This window comes from Delphinus delphis, chromosome 2, assembly GCF_949987515.2.
Source record: "Delphinus delphis chromosome 2, mDelDel1.2, whole genome shotgun sequence".
NCBI lineage: Eukaryota > Metazoa > Chordata > Mammalia > Artiodactyla > Delphinidae > Delphinus > Delphinus delphis.
This window is the reverse complement of record NC_082684.1, coordinates 83,751,205-83,775,302: the sequence shown is the minus strand read 5'-3', so window position 1 is coordinate 83,775,302 and position 24,098 is coordinate 83,751,205. Positions and strand designations below refer to the sequence as shown.

The 24,098-nt window shown below is 39.2% G+C and overlaps 1 protein-coding gene across 1 annotated transcript in view; it reads left to right on the top strand.

Moving 5' to 3' along the window:
• The window catches only part of FSIP1 (fibrous sheath interacting protein 1), a 179,394-nt gene that overhangs the window by 52,382 nt on the left and 102,914 nt on the right, over window positions 1-24,098 (top strand). The window contains exon 9 of the mRNA XM_060002281.1: window positions 15,702-15,842. Within this exon, the coding sequence (XP_059858264.1) occupies window positions 15,702-15,842 (141 nt within the window). The remainder of the gene's footprint in view (window positions 1-15,701; window positions 15,843-24,098) is intronic.

Here is a 24,098-nt window from a genome sequence, read left to right as displayed (position 1 = left end):
CCTTCTTTGTCTCTTGTAATGGTCTTTGTTTTAACACCTGTTTTGTCTGATATGAGAATTGATACTCCAGCTTTGTTTTGATTTCCATTTGCATGGAATATCTTTTTCCATCCCCTCACTTTCAGTCTGTATGTGTCCCTAGGTCTGAAGTAGGTCTCTTGTAAAGAGCATATATATGGGTCTTGTTTTTGTATCCATTCAGCCTGTCTATGTCTATTGGTTGGAGCATTTAATCCATTTACATTTAAGGTAATTATTGATATGTATGTTCCTATTACCATTTTCTTAATTGTTTTGGGTTTATTATTGTAGGTCTTTTCCTTCTCTTGTGTTTCCTGCCTAGAGAAGTTCCTTTAGCATTTGTTGTAAAGCTGGTTTGGTGCTGCTGAATTCTCTTAGCTTTTGCTTGTCTGTAAAGGTTTTAATTTCTCTGTCAAATCTGAATGAGATCTTTGCTGGATAGAGTAATCTTGGCTGTAGGTTTTTCTCTTTCATCACTTTAAATATGTCCTGCCATTCCCTTCTGGTTGTAGAGTTTCTGCTGCAAGATCAGCTGTTAACCTTATGGGAATTCCATTGTGTGTTACGTGTTGTTTTTCCCTTGCTGCTTTTAATATTTTTTCTTTGTATTTAATTTTTGATCGTTTGATTAATATGTGTCTTGGCGTGTTTCTCCTTGGATTTATCCTGAATGGGATGGTCTGTGCTTCCTGGACTTGATTGACTCTTTCCTTTCCCATAGTAGGGAAGTTTTCAACTGTAATCTCTTCACATATTTTCTCAGTCCCTTTCTTTTTCTCTTCTTCTTCTGGCACCCCTATAATTCGAATATCGGTGCGTTTAATGTTGTCCCAGAGGTCTAGAACACTGTCCTCAATTCTTTTCATTCTTTTTTCTTTATTCTGCTCTGTGGTAGTTATTTCCACTATTTTATCTTCCAGGTCACTTATCCGTTCTTCTGCCTCAGTTATTCTGCTATTGATCCCTTCTAGAGAATTTTTAATTTCATTTATTGTGTTGTTCATCATTGTTTGTTTGCTTTTTAGTTCTTCGAGATCCTTGGTAAACATTTCTTGTATTTTTTCCATTCTATTTCCAAGATTTTGGATCATGTTTACTATCATTACTCTGAATTCTTTTTCAGGTAGACTGCCTATTTCCTCTTCATTTGTTTGGTCTGGTGGGTTTTTACCCTTCTCCGTCATCTGCTGTGTATTTCTCTGTCTTCTCATTTTGCTTAACTTACTGTGTTTGGGGTCTCCTTTTCGCAGGTTGCAGGTTCGTAGTTCCTGTTGTTTTTGGTGTCTGCGCCCAGTGTAAGGTTGGTTCAGTGGGTTGTGTAGGCTTCCTGGTGGAGGATACTCGTGCCTGTGTTCTGGTGGATGAGGCTGGATCTTGTTTTTCTGGTGGGCAGGAACGTGTCTGTTGGTGTGTTTTGAGGTGTCTGTGAACTTAGTATGATTTTAGGCAGGCTCTCTGCTAATGGGTGGGGTTGTGTTCCTGTCTTGCTTGTTGTTTGACGTAGGGCCTCCAGCACTGTAGCTTGCTGGTCGTTGAGTGGAGCTGGGTCTTATCGTTGAGATTGAGATCTCTGAGAAAGCTTTCACTTTTTGATATTATGTGGATTTAGGAGGTCTCTGGTGGACCAGTGTCCTGTAATTGGCTCCTCCACCTCAGAGGCTCAGGCCTGACACCTGGCTGGAGCACCAAGAGACTGTCCTCCACACGGCTCAGAAGAAAAGGGAGAAAAAGAAAGAAAGAAAGAAAGAAAGAAAGAGAGGGAGGGAGGGGGGGAGGGAGGGGGGGAGGGAGGGAGGGAGGAAGGAAAAAAAAATAAAATGAAGTTATTAAAATAAAAAAATAAAAATTATTAAAAATAAGAAAGTAATTTAAAAAAAAAGGAAGAGACAGCAACCAAACCAATAAACAAATCCACCAATGATTACAAGTGCTAAAAACTATAGTAAAACAAACAAACAAACAAACAAACAAAACGGACAGACAGAACCCTATGACAAATGGTAAAGGCAAAGGTATACAGACAAAATCACACAAAGAAGCATACAGATACACACTCACAAAAGGAGAAAAAGGAAAAGTATATATATATTAAAAAAAAAAGGAAGAGAGCAGCCGAATCAATAAACTAATGTACCAGTGATAGTAAGCTGTAAATACTAAACTAAGATAAACATAAAAGCAGAAACAAATTAGATGCAAAAAGCCAACCCCAAGTCTACAGTTGCTCCGAAAGTCCACCGCCTCAGTTTTGGGATGATTTGTTGTCTCTTCAGGTATTCCACAGAAGCAGGCTACATCAATTTGATTGTGGAGATTTAATCTGCTGCTCCCGAGGCTGCTGGGAGAGATTTCCCTTTCTCTTCTTTGTTCGCCCAGCTCCTGGGATTCAGCTTTGGATTTGGCCCCGCCTGAGGGGCCTGTATGTCGCCTGAGGGCATCTGTACCCTGCCCAGACAGGACAGGGTTAAAGTAGCAGCTGATTAGGGGGCTGTGACTCACTCAGGTGGGGCAGGGGGTGGGGGAGTGGGGAAGGGAGGGGTATCAAATGCGGGGTGAGCCTGTGGCAGCAGAGGCCAGCGTGACAGTGCAACAGCCTGAGGCGTACCATGTGTTTTCCTGGGGAAGTTGTCCCTGGATCACGGGACTCTGGCAGTGGCAGGCTGCACAGGCTCCCCGGAGGGGGAGGTGTGCATAGTGACCTGTGCTTGCACACAGGTTTCTTGGTGGCTGCAGCAGCAGCCTTAGCATCTCATGCCCATCTCTGGTGTCCTCGCTGATAGCCATGGCTCATGCTGCTCTCTTGAGCTTGTTTAGGCGGTGCTCTGAATCCCCTCTCCTAGTGCACCCTGAAACAATGTTCTCTTGCCTCTTAGGCAGTTCCAGACATTTTCCTGGACTCCCTCTCGGCTAGCTGTTGTGCACTAGCCCCCTTCAGGCTGTGTTCATGCAGCCAACCCCAGTCCTCTCCCTGGGGTCTGACCTCCGAAGCCCAACCCTCAGCTCCCAGCCCCCATCCTCCCCAGCAGGTGAGCAGACAAGCCTCTCAGGCTGGTGAGTGCTGGTCAGCAGTGATCCTTTGTGTGGGAATCTCTCCACTTCACCCTCTGCACCCCTGTTGCTGCGCTCTCTTCCATGGCTCCGAGGCTTCCCCCCCTGCCACCCCCCCGTCTCTGCCAGTGAAGGAGCTTCCTAGTGTGTGAAAACTTTTCCTCCTTAACAGCTCCTTCCCGGAGGTGCAGGTCCCGTCCCTATCCTTTTGTCTCTGTTTTTTCTTTTTTCTTGTGCCCTACCCAGGTACCTGGGGAGTTTCTTGTCTTTTGGCAAGTCTGAGGTCTTCTGCCAGGATTCAGTAGGTGTTCTGTAGGAGCTGTTCCACATGTAGATGTATTTTTGGTGTATTTTTTGGGAGGAAGGTGATCTCCATGTCTTACTCCTCCGCTATCTTGAAGCTATCCCCCGATATTATTTTTGGATTGGAATTCTTTTTGAATAATACACCGAAAGTATCTTGGATAAACCCTGCATATCTATTCAGTTGACAAATGGCCTCCAGTCTACTGCTGAACCACAAATATTCATAATGCATAGTCATGTTATTTTTATTTTTAACCTTTCTGCAAACCATTAACTCACCAGTAGCTTTTCTCCATGCTCCCTTAGAAAGAATGTCTTTTAAATGAAATATAAATTTCTGTTCTTCAGCAATCAATTCCACAAATATTAATCAAGTGCTCATTGCATGCAGGGAATTGTAGGTCATTTAAAAACGAGTCAGTGGCTTCACAGGCAAATTCTATCAAACATTTAGAGAAGAGCTAACACCTATCTTTCTCAAACTCTTTCAAAATGTAGCAGAGGGAGGAACACTCCCAAACTCATTCTATGAGTCCACCATCACCCTGATACCAAAACCAGACAAAGATGTCACAAAGAAAGAAAACTACAGGCCAATATCACTGATGAACATAGATGCAAAAATCCTCAACAAAATATTAGCAAACAGAATCCAAGAGCACATTAAAAGGATCATACACCATGATCAAGTGGGATTTATCCCAGGAATGCAAGGATTCTTAAATATATGCAAATCAATCAGTGTGATACACCATATTAACAAATTGAAGGAGAAAAACCATATGATCATCTCAATAGATACAGAAAAGGCTTTCGACAAAATTCAACACCAATTTATGATAAAAACTCCCCAGAAAGTAGGCATAGAGGGAACCTACCTCAACATAATATAGGCCATATATGGCAAACCCACAGCCAGCATCATTCTCAATGGTGAAAAACTGAAACCATTTCCTCTGAGATCAGGAACAAGACAATGTTGCCCACTCTTGCCACTGTTATTCAACATAGCTTTGGAAGTTTTAGCCACAGCAATCAGAGAAGGAAAAGAAATAAAAGCAATCCAAATTGGAAAAGAGGAAGTAAAACTGTCACTATCTGCAGATGACATGATATACATAGAGAATCGTAAAGATGCTACCAGAAAGCTACTAGAGCTAATCAATGAATTTGGTAAAGTAGCAGGATACAAAATTAATGCACAGAAATCTCTTGCATTCCTATACACTAATGATGAAAAATTTGAAAGAGAGATTAAGGAAACACTCCCATTTATCACTTCAACGAAAAGAATAAAATGCCAAGGAATAAACCTACCTAAGAAGACAAAAGACCTGTATGCAGAAAACTATAAGACACTGATGAAAGAAATTAAAGATGATACAAACAGATGGAGAGATATACAATGCTCTTGGATTGGAAGAATCAACATTGTGAAAATGACTACCCAAAGCAATCTATAGATTCAATGCAATCCCTATCAAACTCCCAATGGCATTTTTCACAGAACTAGAACAAAAATTTTCACAAGTTGTATGGAAACACAAAAGATCCCGATTAGCCAAAGCAATCTTGAGAAAGAAAAACGGAGCTGGAGGAATCAAGCTCCCGGACTTCAGACTATACTACAAAGCTACAGTAATCAAGACATTATGGTACTGGCACAAAAACAGAAATATAGATCAATGGAACAGGATAGAAAGCCCAGAGATAAATCCACGCACATATGGTCACCTTATCTTTGATAGAGGAGGCAAGAATATACAATGGAGAAAAGACAGCCTCTTCAATAAGTGGTGCTGGGAAAACTGGACAGCTACATGTAAAAGAATGAAATTAGAACACTCCCTAACCGCATACACAAAAATAACCTCGAAATGGTTGAAGGACCTAAATGTAAGACTAGACACTATCAAACTCTTAGAGGAAAACATAGGCAGACCACTCTATGACATAAATCACAGGAAGATCCTTTTTGACCCATCTCCTAGAGAAATGGAAATAAAAACAAAAATAAACAAATGAAACCTAATGAAACTTAAAATCTTTTGCACAGCAAAGGAAACCATAAACAGGGCAATAAGACAACCCTCAGAATGGGAGAAAATATTTGCAAATGAAGCAACTGACAAAGGATTAATCTCCAAAATTTACAAGCAGCTCATGCAGCTCAATATCAAAGAAACAAACAACCCAATCCAAAAACGGGCAGAAGACCTAAATAGACATTTCTCCAAAGAAGATATACAGATAGCTAACAAACACATGAAAGGATGCTCAACATCACTAATCATTAGAGAAATGCAAATCAAAACTACAATGAGGTATCACCTCACACCAGTGAGAATGATCATCATCTAAAAATCTACAAACAATAAATGCTGGAGAGGGTGTGGAGAAAATGGAACCCTCTTGCACTGTTGGTGGTAATATAAATTGATACAGCCACTATGGAGAACAGTATGGAGGTTCCTTAGAAAACTAAAACTAGAACTACCATACGACCCAGCAATCCCACTACAGGGCATATACCTGGAGAAAACCATAATTCAAACAGAGTCATGTACCACAATGTTCATTGCAGCTCTATTTACAATAGCCAGGACATGGTAGCAACCTAAGTGTCCATCAACAGATGAATGGATAAAGAAGATGTGGCACATATATGCAATGGAATATTACTGAGCCATAAAAAGAAACAAAATTGAGTTATTTGTAGTGAGGTGGATGGACCTAGAGACTGTCATACAGAGTGAGGTAAGTCAGAAAGAGAGAAACAAATACCGTATGCTAACACATATGTATGGAATCTACGAAAAGAGAAAGAAGGTTCTGAAGAACCTAGGGGCAGGACAGGAATAAAGGACACGGGGAGTGGGAAGGGTAAGCTGGGACAAAGTGAGAGAGTGACATGGCCATATATACAGTACCAAATGTAAATTAGATAGGTAGTGGGAAGCAGCCGCATAGCACAGGGAGATCAGCTTGGTGCTTTGTGACCACCTAGAGGGGTGGGATAGGGAAGGTCGGAGGGAGCCGCAAGAGCGAGGAGTATGAGGATATACGTATACGTATAGCTGATACATATATGGGGATATACGTATGCGTATAGTTTCTGTTATAAAGCAGAAACTAACACACCATTGTAAAACAATTATTCTCCAATAAAGATGTTTAAAAAGTAAATAACGACGAGTCAGGCACATATAGAACTGTGGAGTCAGACAACCTCACTTCAGGTTCTGACCCTTCGACTTATTGGCTCTGAGGACTTGGGCATTAATTAGAAGCACTCTAAACCCCAGTTGCCGCATCTGTAAAACAGTAATGATAATATTATTCTTCAGTGTTCTTTTTTTTTTTTTTAGTTTTTTTTTTTTTTAGTGTTCTTTTAAAGTGTAGATGAGTTAATATGTATAGAGTACTTAGCATGGTATCTGACTCAAAACTCAACCCAAGACGTTATTATAATAAGTGACTTAAGGAACTTATTTCATTATGAGAGACACAGAATGCACATAGACAACTGTAGTACAAGACGTTATAGGTAAGAACAGTAGAAGGCTATGAGCACAGTGCTGTGCTGGTTCAGAGAGAGAGAAAGCACATCCAGAAGGAATATCAAGAAAGTTCATTTCTACAAGTGCGAGATAGGAGGAGGAAGAGAAACCAGTGAGTGAGGCAGAGGGGCTCAAAGGCCCTGAGAAGGCTGCCATCACACAGCATGAGGTTGAAAACTGGTGGTCTGCAGGGCAAATTGGGTTCACAGGTAGGGTTCCTTTAGACCACTTAGGGTTTACAATTTTTTTTTTAGCAAACATTTAAAAATTGGGTGAACTTATATAAAAATCCAAATTTCTAGTTTCTCTTGAAAAGTTAGAACATCTGGCAAATTAGGCTTGAAGCCTTGCTTGGCAAACTACAGGACTGAGCTAAGTAGCAACTGCTGCTTTCAATGGAGCACAAATTCTCCAGCTTGCTATGCCATCCTTCATGCCATACTGCATTGCCTGCAATACATGGGCCTACTTCATGCATTTATGTAACTTGCCCAGCCCCTGCACAGGTCATCAAAATATCTTTGAATTCCTGCTTATTTCACAAGAGATGGTGTGGTGGTTGATGTTGAGTATCCAGATTAATATGTGGCTTCACCTCTGACCTGAAAGCAGCTCATAGGATCCTGGAGGATAGGATGTAAACATAGACCAGGTTGTGCCGTGACCGACCATACAAGGAAACCCGAAGTACCACAATATGGGAACTGATTTTATGAGAAGTACAGAAAACATATGCTGGGGAAGCACAGAGAAAGGAAAGACTATATAATGAAGGAGTGATATTTTAAAAATTCCTTTGGAAGTTTTAAAATTTTGGTCAAGAAAATAGTTTCCCAAACAAGTCGAAACATTCAGGCTTTCTGACTTACCTGACTATGGCAACTCTAAGATGATAAACTAGTAGGCACGGTAAGCCTGGGATGATAAACGTACCTGAGTCAGAATAATTTGAGGGACTCCAGAGAGGTGACTCAGATTAAGGAAGTATTGGTTGTGAAAGCGGCAGGTAAGAAATCTTTTCCTTAGGAGCTTGCTGATTACAATGTTCTCATGAGGTGCCCTCGCTCTTAACTTCATAGCGATGTTTTAAAAGCAGCATTTGGCTTCTATATATCTGATTTCTTTAGCGTAAAACAAAGCATGTGGTCACATTCAGAAGAAAGAATGGCATGTTACTGCTATTGCTGTAATGTGAGTAATGTCATGTGGTTGCAGTTTTACATCTGCTTTTTATTTTCATTTCATCTTAGCGAAAGAGAACTAATTGAAGCAATTTTTTTCTTAGGATCTGTGGTTTAACTGTGTATACCTTTCTGTATCCATCCCCTAACCCTCCAACAAATCAGGTAGTTCTTTCCACGTATTGTAAATCCCACCATAAAATTGAGTGATGTTCTATAATTTAGTTACCGTATTTCTTATTTGCAGCTGTGTTAGATTCCAGCTTTCGCCAGAAATATCCAAGATATAGGAGTTATGTAAGCACTAAGTTTCGTAAATCCTTAGCAACTGGATTCAATAATAAATTCTATTCAGTTTGGCTCTTATGAAGAAGTGTAATTTATTCATCTCATGCAATCAGTCTTACTAAATCTAGAATTCCAGTTCATCATTAGATGTTGTTTTCCTGGTTGGGAGAGAGTCTTCAGAAATGGCTCTTATTGTCATGAGGCATTTCTTTGTTAAGTCAACTAGTTTAATTGACTATAAAAGTCCTTCTCACTTGATGTATTTTCTTGTTCTTAAAATATTGATTTAGTTATATACGATTTGGTAAGACCAACAAAAATTAACAAACATTTGAGGAAAATTGTAGGTGTATTTATCTCTTTTCTTGCCAAGAGAATACCGACCAACAATTAACTGTGTTTTGGTCTCTTGTTTCAACGTTAGCTAAACTTGAGGAAATATAAAACATGGTTAGACATGTAATCTTGAAAGATGTTTTACTACTGAGTTCAGGGATTTGTAGAGTTCCAGTAACAGCCATGCTGTTCACTTGACCTCACATTACTTACTATGCTGGTCAAGGGCAGGAACTGAGGAATCTTTTATGTATGCTAGTCACAAGCACAGAATCTTATTGACCATCTGTTCATTTCAAAAAACTATAGAAGTAGGCCACAAAAGCATGGATTTCTGAATTGAGGAATAGACAGGAAGTTACTTCAGACGTCCTTGCCTCTGATGCTAACCTGGCAAACGTTCCCAACTAAATCTGGGGAATTCTTCTTGCCACCTATGTTTTACAGATTACTTTGCAGTTTTTGTTTATATTTCTTGGTTTTTCTGTGTTAAACCTCCTGTGTAGTCAAGGTTTCTTTCATTTCATGGAAGTATTTCAAAATGATAAAAACAATCTGGCTGAAAGATTTTTTTCTTTACTTTTAGTACTGCCAGGCAAATGATCCATCTGATACCAGGAAATAGCAGTAGCCTATGGAAAAGTATACCATTAGCTTGAAAACACAGGGCACGCTGGCTTCATTTAGGCAGGTTTGTGTTTTTCTGGCCCTTAACTCATGCCTTATTTTCATATCAGATAACTTATGGAGGCATGAGTAATTTCCTCTGTATTTGGCTTTTAGAAATGAGTTTACTTAGCTTCAAAGACACCTGTTGGCTCAGTCAACACCACCAATATTTTTTTAAGGATGAACTTAGAATCCCTTGGCAATCAATTAGTCAAATCAACAAATACCTCTTGACCTCAGGGTCTTTTCTCTTCTTGTCGCTCCTTAGATATTCTGTGCATATCATGGAGAGCTTTTACGGAACTGAATTTTACTTTAACTGAATAAAAGCATTTCTGTATGACTCAGAAATATATAAACAATATGGATGGTCAGAGAATCTGCTCAAACTTTCTACCAGAGGAAATCAAGCTTCTTCTGCTGATCAGGAAAACAGATGGTACTGATTGGCACTTTGATGTGACAATAGAACCTCTCCTGGCCCCACGGAGCTTCTTGAATGTACCAATGAGCAACCTTTGCCAGAACCAGTGATTGCCTTTTCTTGCTCCCTCTTGGCCTCTGTTTTCATCACATGCTGTCCTTCAAATATTTGTACTATATGGTTATGCTATCAGAGACTGAGACTGAGGAAAGACGTTATATATCCTTGGATTTAATTGTGGAGAATTGCAGACTCATAAGCTTTCAGAGTTGAAAGAAACTTTCTTAGAAGAAATTGAGACCCAGAAAGAAAAAGTGACTTGCTCAAAAGTACTCAACTGCTTACACCAGCAGAACTGGGGCTAAAATCTCACCTTTAGGCCAGTATCTTTTGGGTACAGAGAGTCACATTGTCAGAGCAAAATGAAAATAGCCTTGGTAGAATAATTTTTTGTTTTCTTAAAAATAAGGAATGACTTTTTATGCTTATGAAATCATTACATGTTTACTCTAGAAATTCAGGAAATACAAAAACATCTAAGAAAAATAAGATAAAATCATCAAGGTTTTTACCATCAGGTTAAATTTCCTTCCGGTCTATTTCTCTACAGGTGCATACACATACACGCATACATACACAGTATACCAGTTAGAGTTCTGGGCAAGGAACAGAAAAAACACCCAACTTGGATTTTGAAGATAATGAGGTGAAGGAACTATTTATAGATTTAAAGGAGCCAGTAAGAGATGTTAGGACACTTAGGACTAGCAACAGTGGGTAGGGAGAAGAAAAAGTGTTTTGGAGCTTAGGGAGAGCTAGAGCTGTGGTAGAATAATCTTCCAGGGTAGCTTCCTTGGCCCCTTGTACCTATACAGTTATGACATGGACTGCAGCAAAAACTCCTATTGAAGAGGGATACCTGACACTGCTCTGCTGTGTTTCCTGTCTTACATTCTTCTGAGTAGACTGGCTCCAAGTGTGGCCTCTGTTTGCCTCTGAAAATGAATATTCAGTTGAATCTAAGAAAACTCCCCTTAATGGGCACCTCAGGGATACATTGCTGCCCAAACCGTAATGCCAAAGCAGTGAGGGGAAGGGGAAGATACCCCAAACTCTTCTTCTTCCTGCACTCCAATCTCCTAACACTCCTCCCCTCTCATTGACTAAACCTAACCACAAGACAGAGGTCAAGGAGAAAGAGTAATTGTCCCAGCTTACATCAGATGTTCATGACAGTTTCTCATTCTTGTCTCGGTGGGCATTTGGCTCTGTGCATGAAGCTGTTCTGAACATTCGTATACAAAGTTTGAGTCATACATTTTCATTTCTCTTGGATAGATTCACAGGAGTGGAACTTCTGAGTCATAGGATAGACAAGCGTTTAACTTTTTTTTTTTCATTTTTATTTCTTTTTATTAAGACTAAGAAAATGAAATAAATAGGAAACATTGACACCCAGGAACATGAAGGCTTTGGCTGGTGTTTTTTGTTTTTTTTTTAGCATCTTTATTGGAGTATAATTGCTTTACCATGTTATGTTAGTTTCTGCTGTATAACAAAGTGAATCAGCTCTCTGTATACATATATCCCCATATCCCCTCCCTCTTGCGTCTCTTCCCACCCTCCTTAGCCCACCCGCTAGGTGGTCACAAAGCACAGAGCTGATCTCCCTGTGCTATGCGGCTACTTCCCACTAGCTATCTATTTTACATTTGGTAGTGTATATATGGCCATGCCACTCCCTTACTTCGTCCCAGCTTACCCTTCCCACTCCCCGTGTCCTCAAGTACATTCTCTATGTCTGCGTCTTTATTCCTGTCCTGCCCCTAGGTTCTTCAGAACCATTTTTTTTTTTTTAGATTCCATATGTATGTGTTAGCATATGGTATTTGTTTTTCTCTTTCTGACTTACTTCACTCTGTATGACAGACTCTAGGTCCATCCACCTCACTACAAATAACTCAATTTCGTTTCTTTTTTATGGCTGAGTAATATTCCATTGCATGTATGTGCCACATCTTCTTTATCCATTCATCTGTCAGTGGACACTTAGGTTGCTTCCATGTCCTGGCTATTGTAAATAGAGCTGCAATGGACATTGTGGTACATGACTCTTTTTGAGTTATGGTTTTCTCTGGGTATATGCCCAGTAGTGGGATCACTGGGTCGTATGGTAGTTCTAGTTTTAGATTTTTAAAGAACTTCCATACTGTTCTCTATAGTGGCTGTATCAAGTTACATTCCCACCAATAGTGCAAGAGGGTTCCCTTTTCTCCACACCCTCTCCAGCATTTATTGTCTGTAGATTTTTTGACAATGGCCATTCTGACTGGTGTGAGGTGATACCTCATTGTGGTTTTGATTTGCATTTCTCTAATGATTAGTGATGTTGAGCATCCTTTCATGTGTTTGTTGGCCATCTGTATATCTTCTTTGGAGAAATGTCTGTTTAGGTCTTCTGCCCATTTTTGGATTGGGTTGTTTGTTTTTTTTGATACTGAGCTACATGAACAAACATTTAACTTTTTGAGAAACTGTCAAACAGTTTTCCAAAGTGGTTGTGCCATTGTATACTGACACCAACAACGTGTGAGAGTTTGCTTTTTCTGTACTTCTCCAACGTTTAGTTTTAACAAACATTTTCATGTGGGTCATTCTAGTGGCTAGTGATACCTCATTGGGATTTTAATTTGCATTTCCCTGATGACTTAATGATGTTGAGGACTTTTTCATGTGCTTATTTATCACTTATATTATCTTCTTTTATAAAATATCTGTTCAAGTCATTTTAGAACTGGATTTTTAAATATTATTGATTCTTAGTGAACTAAGTGAACTATGTGAACTTAGTGAACTGTGTGAGTTCCTTGTATATACTGGTTACGAGTCCTGTGTCAGATTTGTGTGCTATATTCTTCTCTCTGTCTGTGGCTTTTCTATTTTCTTAGTGGTGGCTTTGGATAAGTAAAATTAAAAAATATTGATGAAGTCTGGTTTACACATTTTTTCTTTCTGTTTTTCTTTTTTGTGCCTAGCCAATGATTTCAAAGACCATAGTTGCAGATTATTTAAAATGTCCTTTTAAAAAAAAAAGATTTCTATTTAAAAATGAAATACAATTTGAGTGTTTTTCAGGTCACTATATTCCATAGACAGAATGTGTGCTTACCAAATCCATATGTTGGAATTTAATCCCCAGTGTGATTGTGTTTGGAGGGGAGGCCTTTGGGAGTAATTTGGTCATGGGGATGGATCCCTCATAAATGTGTTAAGTGCCCTTATAAAAGAGACCCAGAGAGCTTCTTTGTCCTTTTTATTATGTGAGGACAGAGCCAGAAGATGGCCATTTAGGAAGCAGGCCTTCACTAGATACAGAATCAGCCTGAGCCTTGATCTTGGACTTCCAAGCCTTCAGAACTGTCAGAAATACATGTCTGTTGTTTATAAGCCACCCAGTCTGTGGTATTCTGTAATAGCAGCTCAAACAGACTGAGACAGTGTGTATCCTACTTCAAAGTGGGCCATAAAATACTGGATGCTTAGAGCTGCAAGGAGACCTTGATACCATCTATTCCAAACTCCTCCCTAACATTAGGTTTCCTTCTTCAAGATATTGCTGATCATAATTCACCCTCTGGTTGCTTCTAGAGATTGAGGGCTACAGAAGTGAGTCCCCTTTTGGGGAAAATAAGATGTAAAAGAGTCACTTCTTGAAATTGAGATACTCTTTTAATGGTCTCCTCAGTAGAATTTTATACAAAATGAATTTCATTGGTGTGATTGCTGAGAACCAAAATTACAGTCTGTTGGCCAGCGCTTATCCAGCTTCAGGATTGTAGTTGGTGTTGGGATACAGAGTGGGACCAGTCTGGGTCCATGTCTGGGCCGTGACAGTGTGGTAAGTGCAGTGAGAGAACTTGTGGCATGACTGCAGAATAATTGCCCTTCCTGGGTATGTCAGGGAATATTTTATAGTGAAAACGTGTTTGTGCTGAGCTCAAAAAGAGTAGGAGTCTCTATGAGGAGTTGGAAGGAGGAGGCATAGAGGGTGGAGAACTAGCAGTGGTGAATATTGCCGAAGCTTTGGGTCAGAGACCTAGGTAATGGGAGATGAGCCTGAAGGGCTGGGAAGGGGTGAGAACTTAAATTCCAACATATGAACTTTAAGTTGATAGTTGTCAAATTTTCGAGCAGTTGTGCTTCAGGTGGTCAGTCCTCACTCCTTACCTATTGAGTCAGAGTCTCCAGGGTGGAGGCTGGGCCTTTGAATATTTTCACAGACTCTGTATGTGAGACTGAAGCCCACTGGAGTTTGAAAACTACTAGTTGAAGTGAAGAAGCAGTGAGAAAGAGAGAAGGGCCTTGATTAAAGATGTATTAAAAGTGAAACGGTGCCTATTCTTGATCAACTCTATGTAAGGAATGAGAATGTGGGAGGATTCTGCTTAAGCAACTTTAAAAATGTCATTTATACCAGTTACCTCATAGCAACAGAGTAGGAAATCTGTGGAGGAAATGTAGGAAGTTTAGTTATAGTTAGAGGGCCAGCTTACTGTCAAGAAATACCCATTTAAATCACCTAGAAACAATACTAACTTTGGGAGGATATGGTTCTGTCAATTCAAATATTGCTGATAATAATGAGATGCTTTCCTTATATAGTGCTTATTCTTTTCCAAGGACATATTCAGCTCATTTTTAAAAAATTAGTTAATTAATTTGGCTGCGTTGGGTCTCCATTGCTGCACGCAGGCTTTCTCTAGTTCCAGCGAATGGGGGCTACTCTTCGTTGTGGTGCGCGGGCTTCTCATTGCGGTGGCTTCTCTTGTTGTGGAGCATGAGCTCTAGGCGTGCGGGCTTCAGTAGTTGTGGCACGTGGGCTCAGTAGTTGCGGCTTGCAGGCTCTAGAGCGCAGGCTCAGTAGTTGTGGCACGCGGGCTTAGTTGCTCCACGGCATGTGGGACCTTCCAGGGCCAGGGCTCGAACCTGTGTCCCCTGCATCGGCAGGCGGACTCTCAACCACTGCGCCACCAGGGAAGTCCCTCATATTTGTTAGGTACTAAGATTTGCTGCAGGGCTTCCCTGGTGGCGCAGTGGTTGAGAGTCCGCCTGCCGATGCAGGGGACAGGGGTTCGTGCCCTGGTCTGGGAAGATCTCACATGCCGCGGAGCGGCTGGGCGCATGAGCCATGGCCGCTGAGCCTGTGCGTCCGGAGCCTGTGCTCCGCAACGGGAGAGGCCACAACAGTGAGAGACCTGTGTACCGCAAAAAAAGAAAAAAAAAAAAAAAAAGATTTGCTGCATGCCTGCGATGTACTGTGATGACTTTTGGGCTAGATATTATTATTATCATTTTGCTGATGAAACTGAAGTTCAGAGAGGTTCATTGATTCCCCTAAGGCCATCTCAGTCAGGAACCAGGTAGAGACAGGGTTCAAAACTCCTGACTTTACCAAGCTCAGTTCTCTTTTCACTGTTACATAGCTGCCTCTCATAACATAGATGGGCATGTTTTTATTTTATTTTATTTTATTTATGTATGATGAACTTGAAGTCCAGAAAAACTGATTTGCCCAAGATTCCAAGCTGATAAGTACAGAGCAGGGATCAGAGCCGAGGTCCCTGCTACCCAGCCGCTGCTCTTTTCACTCTAACTTCCTGCTTTCCAGGTGATTGAGTTTATTTCCTTAGTTGTTTAGTATAGTTGGACCTTTTCTCCCTCAAGTAGGAAGAGTTTAGTGAATTATAAATATTGAAGGGAAGAAATATTGTTTGAGAAGCACAGCCAGCATTCGGGGCTCAGTTGCTCTGGAACAATGTGTGATGGTATAGTTTCAGCCTGTGCATGAAATTTTTTTTTTTTATTTAGGAACCTGACCTTAATGGTGATGATAGAAATACAGAAATAACTCCAGGAGAAAAGGTACTTCAGAATACCAAAGAGCAACGGGATCAGCAGAATCGGTTGAGAGAGATAGATGAAAAGCTAAGAAGGATGAAGGAAAATGTGGTAAATCTTTTTTTAATTTAAAGTAACCAGTGATTGTGTTAAAAATGTTCCAGTTTTCTTTGACTGATTTATGACTGTTTTTATGTGTTGCATCAGGCAAGAAAGCTAACGTGGGTATTTGCCAGTAAGGATTTGAATAAAGGCTAAAAGTAGAACTCTTAGAACTTAAAGTAGTATTATAATTAATTTATATGACATAATAAACCTGTGAAAGGTGATCTGAAGTCAGAATAATCATCCATATGCCTAATATTCTGTGTCTGAAAGATATATGTTCTTTGTGTGGAGAAATTTGGTAGTTATTCTCTATAAAATCATCTTTATATGTTGGTCTTAAAGCTTAAATACTCCCATTTTTGGTTCATAATTCATAATATATTATTACTCAATATTAATACATTCTAAATCCATCTTGAGCCTATTTCATGTTTTAATTGCTTGCCATTTAAAGACGTATTATTGTTGATGAGAGAAAACTCTCAAATCAACTAAATTGTGAGCTGGTTGATATTCTGAACCTATTAGAAATGCTCTATAATATTATGATTTTCCAGCTACCCAGAGAATGTTTCTAAATTTTGGCTACATATTTAATTTTGGTGTTTACCTAAAATTAAACATGATGAGGCTGACCTTGTGATTCTACCTACATCCTCTCTCCTTGGGCTGGTCTTATCATAATCGCAGTCCCTACTTTCTGTCTCCTACTAAATCCTGTTCTCTTGCGTGATCTTCAGGCCTCGTGACGTTTTAACCAGTACTTCTGATTTGTGGGCATATCTTAAAACTGTTCCTTATGACTCTTTGAAAATCTTTTCTTTCTTGTCCCTACTTGTATCACCCTTCTCTCAGCATTGTCACCTCCTGTCCAGCTGCTTATAACCTGGTCACTCTCTTCTCTCATTATTGCGTTTTGTATGCTGCCCCATGAGAGTTAGCATCAGGTAAGTACTTTTGATTAAATTCTGGTCTCCTCAGAGCTTTCTACGAGTGCCCATCATTCCTGACTGAGGTTCTTCACCCCTCATGGTCACGTCCAGCCGAATTTCTCTTCCCACTTGCCAGCCATGGACAACAGCACTGACTCGGGCCTAAAGGGTATCTAGATCTACCTAATGAGAGTCAGGCAACAGATCTAGAGGGAATAAATGCATTGTGCTTCTCTTTATCATTCATTTTTGCTTACTTTTCATGGGAAATTTGATGGAATTATATTGCAGGGAGACCTCTATTCTTATTTTCTCAGCGTTTTTTTTTTTTTTCTCCTTGAGTGTGATGATATGGGGAAGAAGTAGGAATGGTTAGGAAGTGCATAGGGGTTCTTTGCCCTTGGCCAGTAGTTGTGGGGTGGTTGGTGAGGCATTGAAAACTTGATGTGGTAAATACAATGTTTGTGGTTTGACTGGTTTTGAAAACTGTTGGCACTTTTCATCCCAGCCCTACCAATCCCAGGTAGGCAAAGCCGGTCATTCTCCATAATTCACTTCTCCTCATTTCTGGTCATTTGTCCTATGCCTTGGACATGTATCCATTCTTTTCTACCATGTCTCTATAAATTATTTAATTCTTGACTCGAAAGCTGGGTCCTTTAGAAAATCTTACATTTTATTCCAGTGTCATATGATGGTTGGCTAGACTTAAAGAGATATGATAAATATCAAGAGTTGGTTGTTGTCTAAGTGGAAAAGAATAATATAAATACAGAAGAGCAAAAAAAAAAAAAAAGTAGAGAACAATTATTATGTATCTACTATGTGCCAGGCACTGTTGCAAATAGTTTACGATTTATTGACGTACCTGATTTTTACAACCACTCTGTGAGGTAGACACTACTATCCTCATTTTATGGGTGAGGAGATGGAGACACAGAGAGGCTGAGTAACTTCCTCAGGGTTGTACAGCTAGTGAGAGGAAGAGATAGGGGTTAAATGATTCGCTTTTAACAGCCATGCTATACTGCCTTTCTGGTACTTACTGGCTTTTCTTTTCTGATTAATATTGTCTTTTCGTTAAAGTGTGGTAAATTTGTTATAACCAGTAATATTCATTGGAAAGTGTTTGGAATCCCTTGTATAAATGATAATTCCACATTTTTGTGTGTCAGCACTTTCAGAACCTGGTATCTGGTAGATACAGGCCCATGAGTAATGATCTGTATTGTCTTTATGTTTTAATTGCTTATTGTTTCATAATGGCCTATGGAATAGACTGTGTACTGTGTGTGTACTTTTGAGGGACGATCCTGTGTCTGCTTCAAACTCTGTAAAGCCCTTTGTACCTCATAGAATTCTAGGTACTTTGTGGATGGGAAAACTGGAGACCCCAGTCTTTGTTTCAATGATGTCAGTAGCCTGCTCTGTTACCTTGAATAAGTCACTCAGTCTCTTAGACACTTAGTTTTATAACTTTGAAATCAAGGGACTGAGGCTAGATGACCTCTGTCCTTTTGCTTGTGATTCTTGGCGTACTTATTTTTGGTGAGAGATGGTGTTACTTATAGTATCTAAGGCTCAGTTTGTGTGCTTCCTAAATATTTAGTATTAATTGGTTTAAATCTTCTGTTGAAAATTACTTTTGGAAATTTAGTAACACTTTTCAGGAGAATATGACATTGTCTTTTATATATATAGAAAAGTTAGCCTGTTGCCTACAGACCAAAGACTATGTTTTCTGAATGATATAGCTTCTAGAAATGGCTAATTTTGTCTTCTTCTCCCTATTGCAATGGAGCATTGTTTCCAGATCAATGATTTGGGTGAAAGAAGTAATCTGTGGCCATTGAATTGGTGATTAAAGATCAAATCTAAATACAACTACTCTTAGGGATAGAAGGAGGAAAGAGTGAGCTAAGGGGCAATGCAGGAGCCCTGTGGGGTGCTCCTGGAGCCACCTGGATCCCAGGATTGATTAGTGAGTAAAGGCTGGAAAAGTGACTTAATCCTATGTTTCCGATGGTAGCCTGAGGCTGTGGATGCACATTTGCATTGGTCAAGATTGGTGGAAGAAGTGGGATTTGATTTAATCTGGAGGTGGTGGTGGTATTGGTATCAGTGGATCTTGCTTTCAGGAGCTAGGGGAAGTAGGCACACTGAAATGCAGGTGAGGCTCAAAATATACTATGAAATTCAGTGGGCATGCCAGGGGCCTGAGCACCAGCTGCATAAGTAGAGGCAGAATGAGTAATGGCTACTAGAAGCAGCATATGTGAAACAAATCTTTTAGATTCACTCAGAATGAGTCAGAACCATAATGTAGCTGCTGTGCTACACATGAAGGAAGAGGTGAGCAAAGCTGATCGTACTTGGATAGTAGACGGACAAGGATAAAGAAGGTATGAAAACCAGCTCATGTGAAGGGTTGTTGAGGAGGCTGAGTGTGTTTATTCAGCCTGGTGAAGAAAGGACATGCACGTGTGTATGTGTGAGAGTGTGTGTGTAAGAGTGTGTGTGTGTGTGTGTGTGTGTTGTGGGGAAGGAGGGGATGGATGGTTTGGTAGAAAAATCACTCATGAAAACTTCCCGAAGAGATCTGAAGGACTAACATTTGAAGTATTATTTTTATTCTTTATAGTATAGGGAAAAAAGCATGGTGATTGGGAAGCCACAAAGCAACAGATTTCTGCTAAATACTAAGGAAGAAAGTTAGAATGATCTCAGTGGGAGTGATCTTTCAGGGGTAAGGATTTCAAATTAGGCTGGAGTGACACTTGCTAGGTAGCTGTAGGGAGGGTTTTAAGTATTAGGTCCCATTCCTGGGCACATGTCTGGAAAAGATGAAAACTCTAATTTGAAAAGATACACGCACCCCAATGTTCATAGCGCACTATTTACAGTAGCCAAGACATGGAAGCAGCTTAAATGTCCATCAACAGATGAATAGGTAAAGAAGATGCAGTACATATATACAATGGAATATTACTCAGCTGTGAAAAAGAATGAAATAATGCCATTTGGAGCAGTATGGATGGACCTAGAGATTATCATCCTAAATAAGTATTAGTCAGAAGTAATATTAGTTAATATTAATTTGTAATATTAGTAATTAAGAAGTAGTCTGAAGTAAGTCAGACAGAGAAAGACAAATATCATATGATATTACTTACATGTGGAATCTAAAAAATGATATGAAGGAACTTATTTACAAAACAGAACTAGCCTCACAGACAGAGAAAACAAACTATGGGGAAAGGGAGGGGGGAGGGAGGTATAAATTAGGAAGTTTGGGATTAACGTATACACACTACTATATATAAAATAGATAAACAACAAGGACCTACTATATAGCGCAGGGAACTATATTCAGTATCTTGTAATAAGCTATAATGGAAAAGAATATGAAAAAGAATATATATATATATATATATATATATATATATATATATATATATATAAATCATTTTGTTGTACACCTGAAACTAACACAACATTGTAAATCAGCTATACTCCAATAATAAAAAAAAAGTGGCTGGATGGTAGGTCAGTTTCTCCAGCACAAGTAGGCAGCTTGTGTATGGTGAGCATGTGAAGGTGCTGTGGTTTGAGCTGTTTTTCACATGTTGGGGGAGGATTTGTGCTGAGCCGTTCACCTCTCACCTAGTTGGTTCCCATGGGGTTAGGAGTATTGGCTTTGACCATGATCTGTCAGGCTAACTACTTGTGTGGAGATAATTTGAGATAATAGAATTAGGAGAAAATGGAAGTAGCCGTATTCATAGAGTTGGCAACAAACCCCACAAATACCCTCTCCATCGTTTGCCATACAGTACCCTCTGGTATCTCTAATCCCATCTAGCTCTGAGAGTCACTTTCCCTTGTTTTGGTGCTCTATAGGCTTCTCTGCCCACTCAGTCTTCTAACCCCACTCTGCTTTTTATTACCTCCCTGGGTTATAGTTCCGTTATGTAAGCTTCTATACGTGGGACATAGTGGTTAAGAGCCAAACTGCTTGGGTTTGAATCTCAACTCTGTACTTACTCTCTGTGTGACCTTGGGCAGGTCTCCTGACCTCTCTGTGCTTCAGTTCCTAGATCTGAAAAATGGGGAGAGTTGTAATTAATACCTACCTCACAGGCTGATATGAAGATTAAATTAGTTAACATACATAAAGTGTTTTGAACAGGGTCTGACACATTTTAAGTGCTATGTAAATTGCACTTAAATTGTTATTGTTGTTATTAACATTATTAATATGGCATTTACATAAGCTTGTTTCTATGATAAGGAAGGGGAAGGGTATAGTATAGAGGATGAAATTGAAGACAGAGGGATAAGCCTTGGAGAAGAATCAAGATGCCCTTTTCCTGACTCAGGATGAAAGAAAGGAAGGATGGCCTAGAAGGGCAGGTTCAGAGATGAAGAGAAGGTGAGAGAGGTCATGCCTGAATGTTCTCTATTTACTCTGTAAATTAGAGATCAAGCCATATGATCAGAATGAGAGGTAGAGTGGGGATAGGGCCTTGAAGCAGGGTAGGAAAGGACGGGAATAGACCTTGTGAGGGTGAGAAAGAAACCGTGGTAAACAATGAAGACTGCCCAGCTGAGGCTGGAAACCCCTGCTATAAAATGGTGCCAGCCAGTAAGACTTGGAGTCTTCTCTGACGGCCCTCAGCAGTCCACCAAAAATGGAGAAAATGGGTTGTGAGTTGAGGCAGGGATGAGAAGAGGTTGGGTGATTGCAGTGGAAGATCAAAGAGGCAAGGGAATTGGTGGTACGTATGAGGCCATAACTAAAATTAAAAAAAGAACAAATGTGAAATGTATACCCCAGATAGCAGCTGGGACCCCTTTGCCCTTCTTTGACCTGGTTTCATAACATATATACCATAATAGAATCCCATACTGCCATCAAAAGAATGAGGTAGATCTGTGTAACTTGGAAAGATGTCTGTGATATCATATTAAGGAAAAAGTGCCTTTTGCATAAGACAATGATCAGTATTATACCATTTTTATAAACAAAAAAAGTCATAGAAAATTCCTGTACCAAGGATAAAAATATGTACCAAATGCTTAAGAGTGCTTACTTTTAGTGGGGATAGGATGGATGGGGAGGTGAAAAAGGAAATTCACTTTTTATAACATACTCTATTTAAAGGGAAAAGTGTGTTGGGATTATGGGTGATATTTATATTATTTCTCATACTTTTCTTTATCTTCTTAATTTCAGTAATCTACATGTATTGCATTTGTAAACAGAATTAATGTTTAAAAACATGAAATGCATTGATGCATACAAAAGATTGCTACTTATTGTCTCTCAATAAGTGGTGTTTATGCATTTAGAAAAATAGAGTGGGTCACAAGGAATAATGTTCAGCTTCACCAGACCAGTGATTAAAATTCATATTCAAGCAACGTTTAGGCACTCTGTACATTTACCAGACCAGCAAAAACAATGATAAATGTGATATAATTATATGCTAGGAGGAGAGGTGTGGACAGTGATATGTGAACATTACTGGTAGCTCTTTAAATTGGTTATCTTTCCCTCTGGGAAGCAACGGGTCAATGTTATAGCAACAGCCCTTACGCTTTTTATATTTTTGACCTGCTTAATTCCAAAGAATATTTTAGGAATATTTCCAAAGAAATAACACCCAAGCAAAACCAAACCAAACCAAACAAGAAACAACTTAAATGCTCTCAAATAGAATGTCAAAGCATTTATAGCGTCTTAACCCATTTAATACTATGATGGGATAATAAAAGTGACAAGTATATGAATTTTGTCAAGAAAGGACTTTTAATTGGGAATGAGTGATACAAAACATAAAAATAAAAATTCTAGACAGATTCTAAGTATCGACTATAAGTATGTAATGTATTTATGTATATATACTGACAACAACCTGAAGGGAAGTAGAATATGTATTAATAGCTTAGCTTTATTTTTCTACTTTTTATTAAAATTCCATTATTCCTAAAGAAAGGGGAGTCATAATTGAGGCAATTCTATTATTTCCTTGTTTTATTTATACACATTTTAATCCTTTAGTGTAATGGAACTTTTTGGGTAATGTAAAGAAATAATAATTCACGTTTGGTCTAATTTTTCTGAGGTATTGAGTATTCCATTGCGATAATAAAACTAAGGGGATTTTTAAAAAAACAAATAACATCTTTAACTTCTAGGATTACGTAAAAATGCCATTAATGAAGTTGCATAATAATTCTAGCTTTCACAAATCAAAAGAATTCAATTTTAGTTTTTGCATTTTCCAAGAAAGAATCGTCAATATGATCTATCTCATTGACTCCTTTAATGATAAAATATTCTCAAAGATGTTTTGTTAGTATTGGTGGGAAAAGCTTTCCACGGTTCCATTCATTCTAAATGCACTGACCGTACTTTTTAGGTCTTTATTGATTCTCTTCTCTCTTTTTGATTCTCTGTTTGAACTTAATTCATTTTTTTCATCATTTGAAGTCTCTACTATTTCTTTCTACATTCTTTCCCTTTTCGGTTTCCTGGAAACCACTGAGCTTGGCCTTGTTTGGTGAACTGCATTGTCATGATTGCATCAAAATGTTTAGCACTCGAAGCCTGTTGCTGAGCATTGTGGATAAGAATGTGGTTCACAAAGGATGATAAATCCTTGTGTTCTGATTCTTATTTTGACATGCTCTTGCCATTTAACCTAGTATAAGAATACATGGACCCCAATCAGAAGACTGGAGGGTTTCTTCTGCTCAGTGAATGGATGGAGGGTCTACCTTCAATTGCTAAACATGCCAGAATTGGAATTGGAATTATAGAATGTGAGAGCTGAAGGGGCCTTAGAGGTCACGTGAGCCAGTTCCATGGATCAGAAACCAAAGTCTTGGACAGTTAAATGATTTTTCAGGGACTCACAATTAGTTATTGATAGACTTGGGCCAATCCCCAATTCTTTTGACACTTCAACCTGTGGACGTTTCATTAAATCCAACCTCTCTAGGTCACACCTGTATAGTTCAGCCAATTTTCAGCTAAGATTTGGGGCTACTCACAAATGTCGGCTTTATTCTAAAACTGTTAAGCTGTTACTAACTGTTATACATCTTTTACAAATTCAACAGAACTCCAAACAAACCTGACATGTTTGTGGTTAAACTGGAAGACTAACTAGTATCCTTTAGTTTTCATACATGAACTAAGGCCTGAGTTGGAAAAGTAATTGTACTCTTTCTTTGGTGCCATTGTTCAGAACTGTAGGAGTTATTTAATCTTATTTTTTCATTTGTAACAGCTCTCAGGAAGCTGGATAAAATAACATTG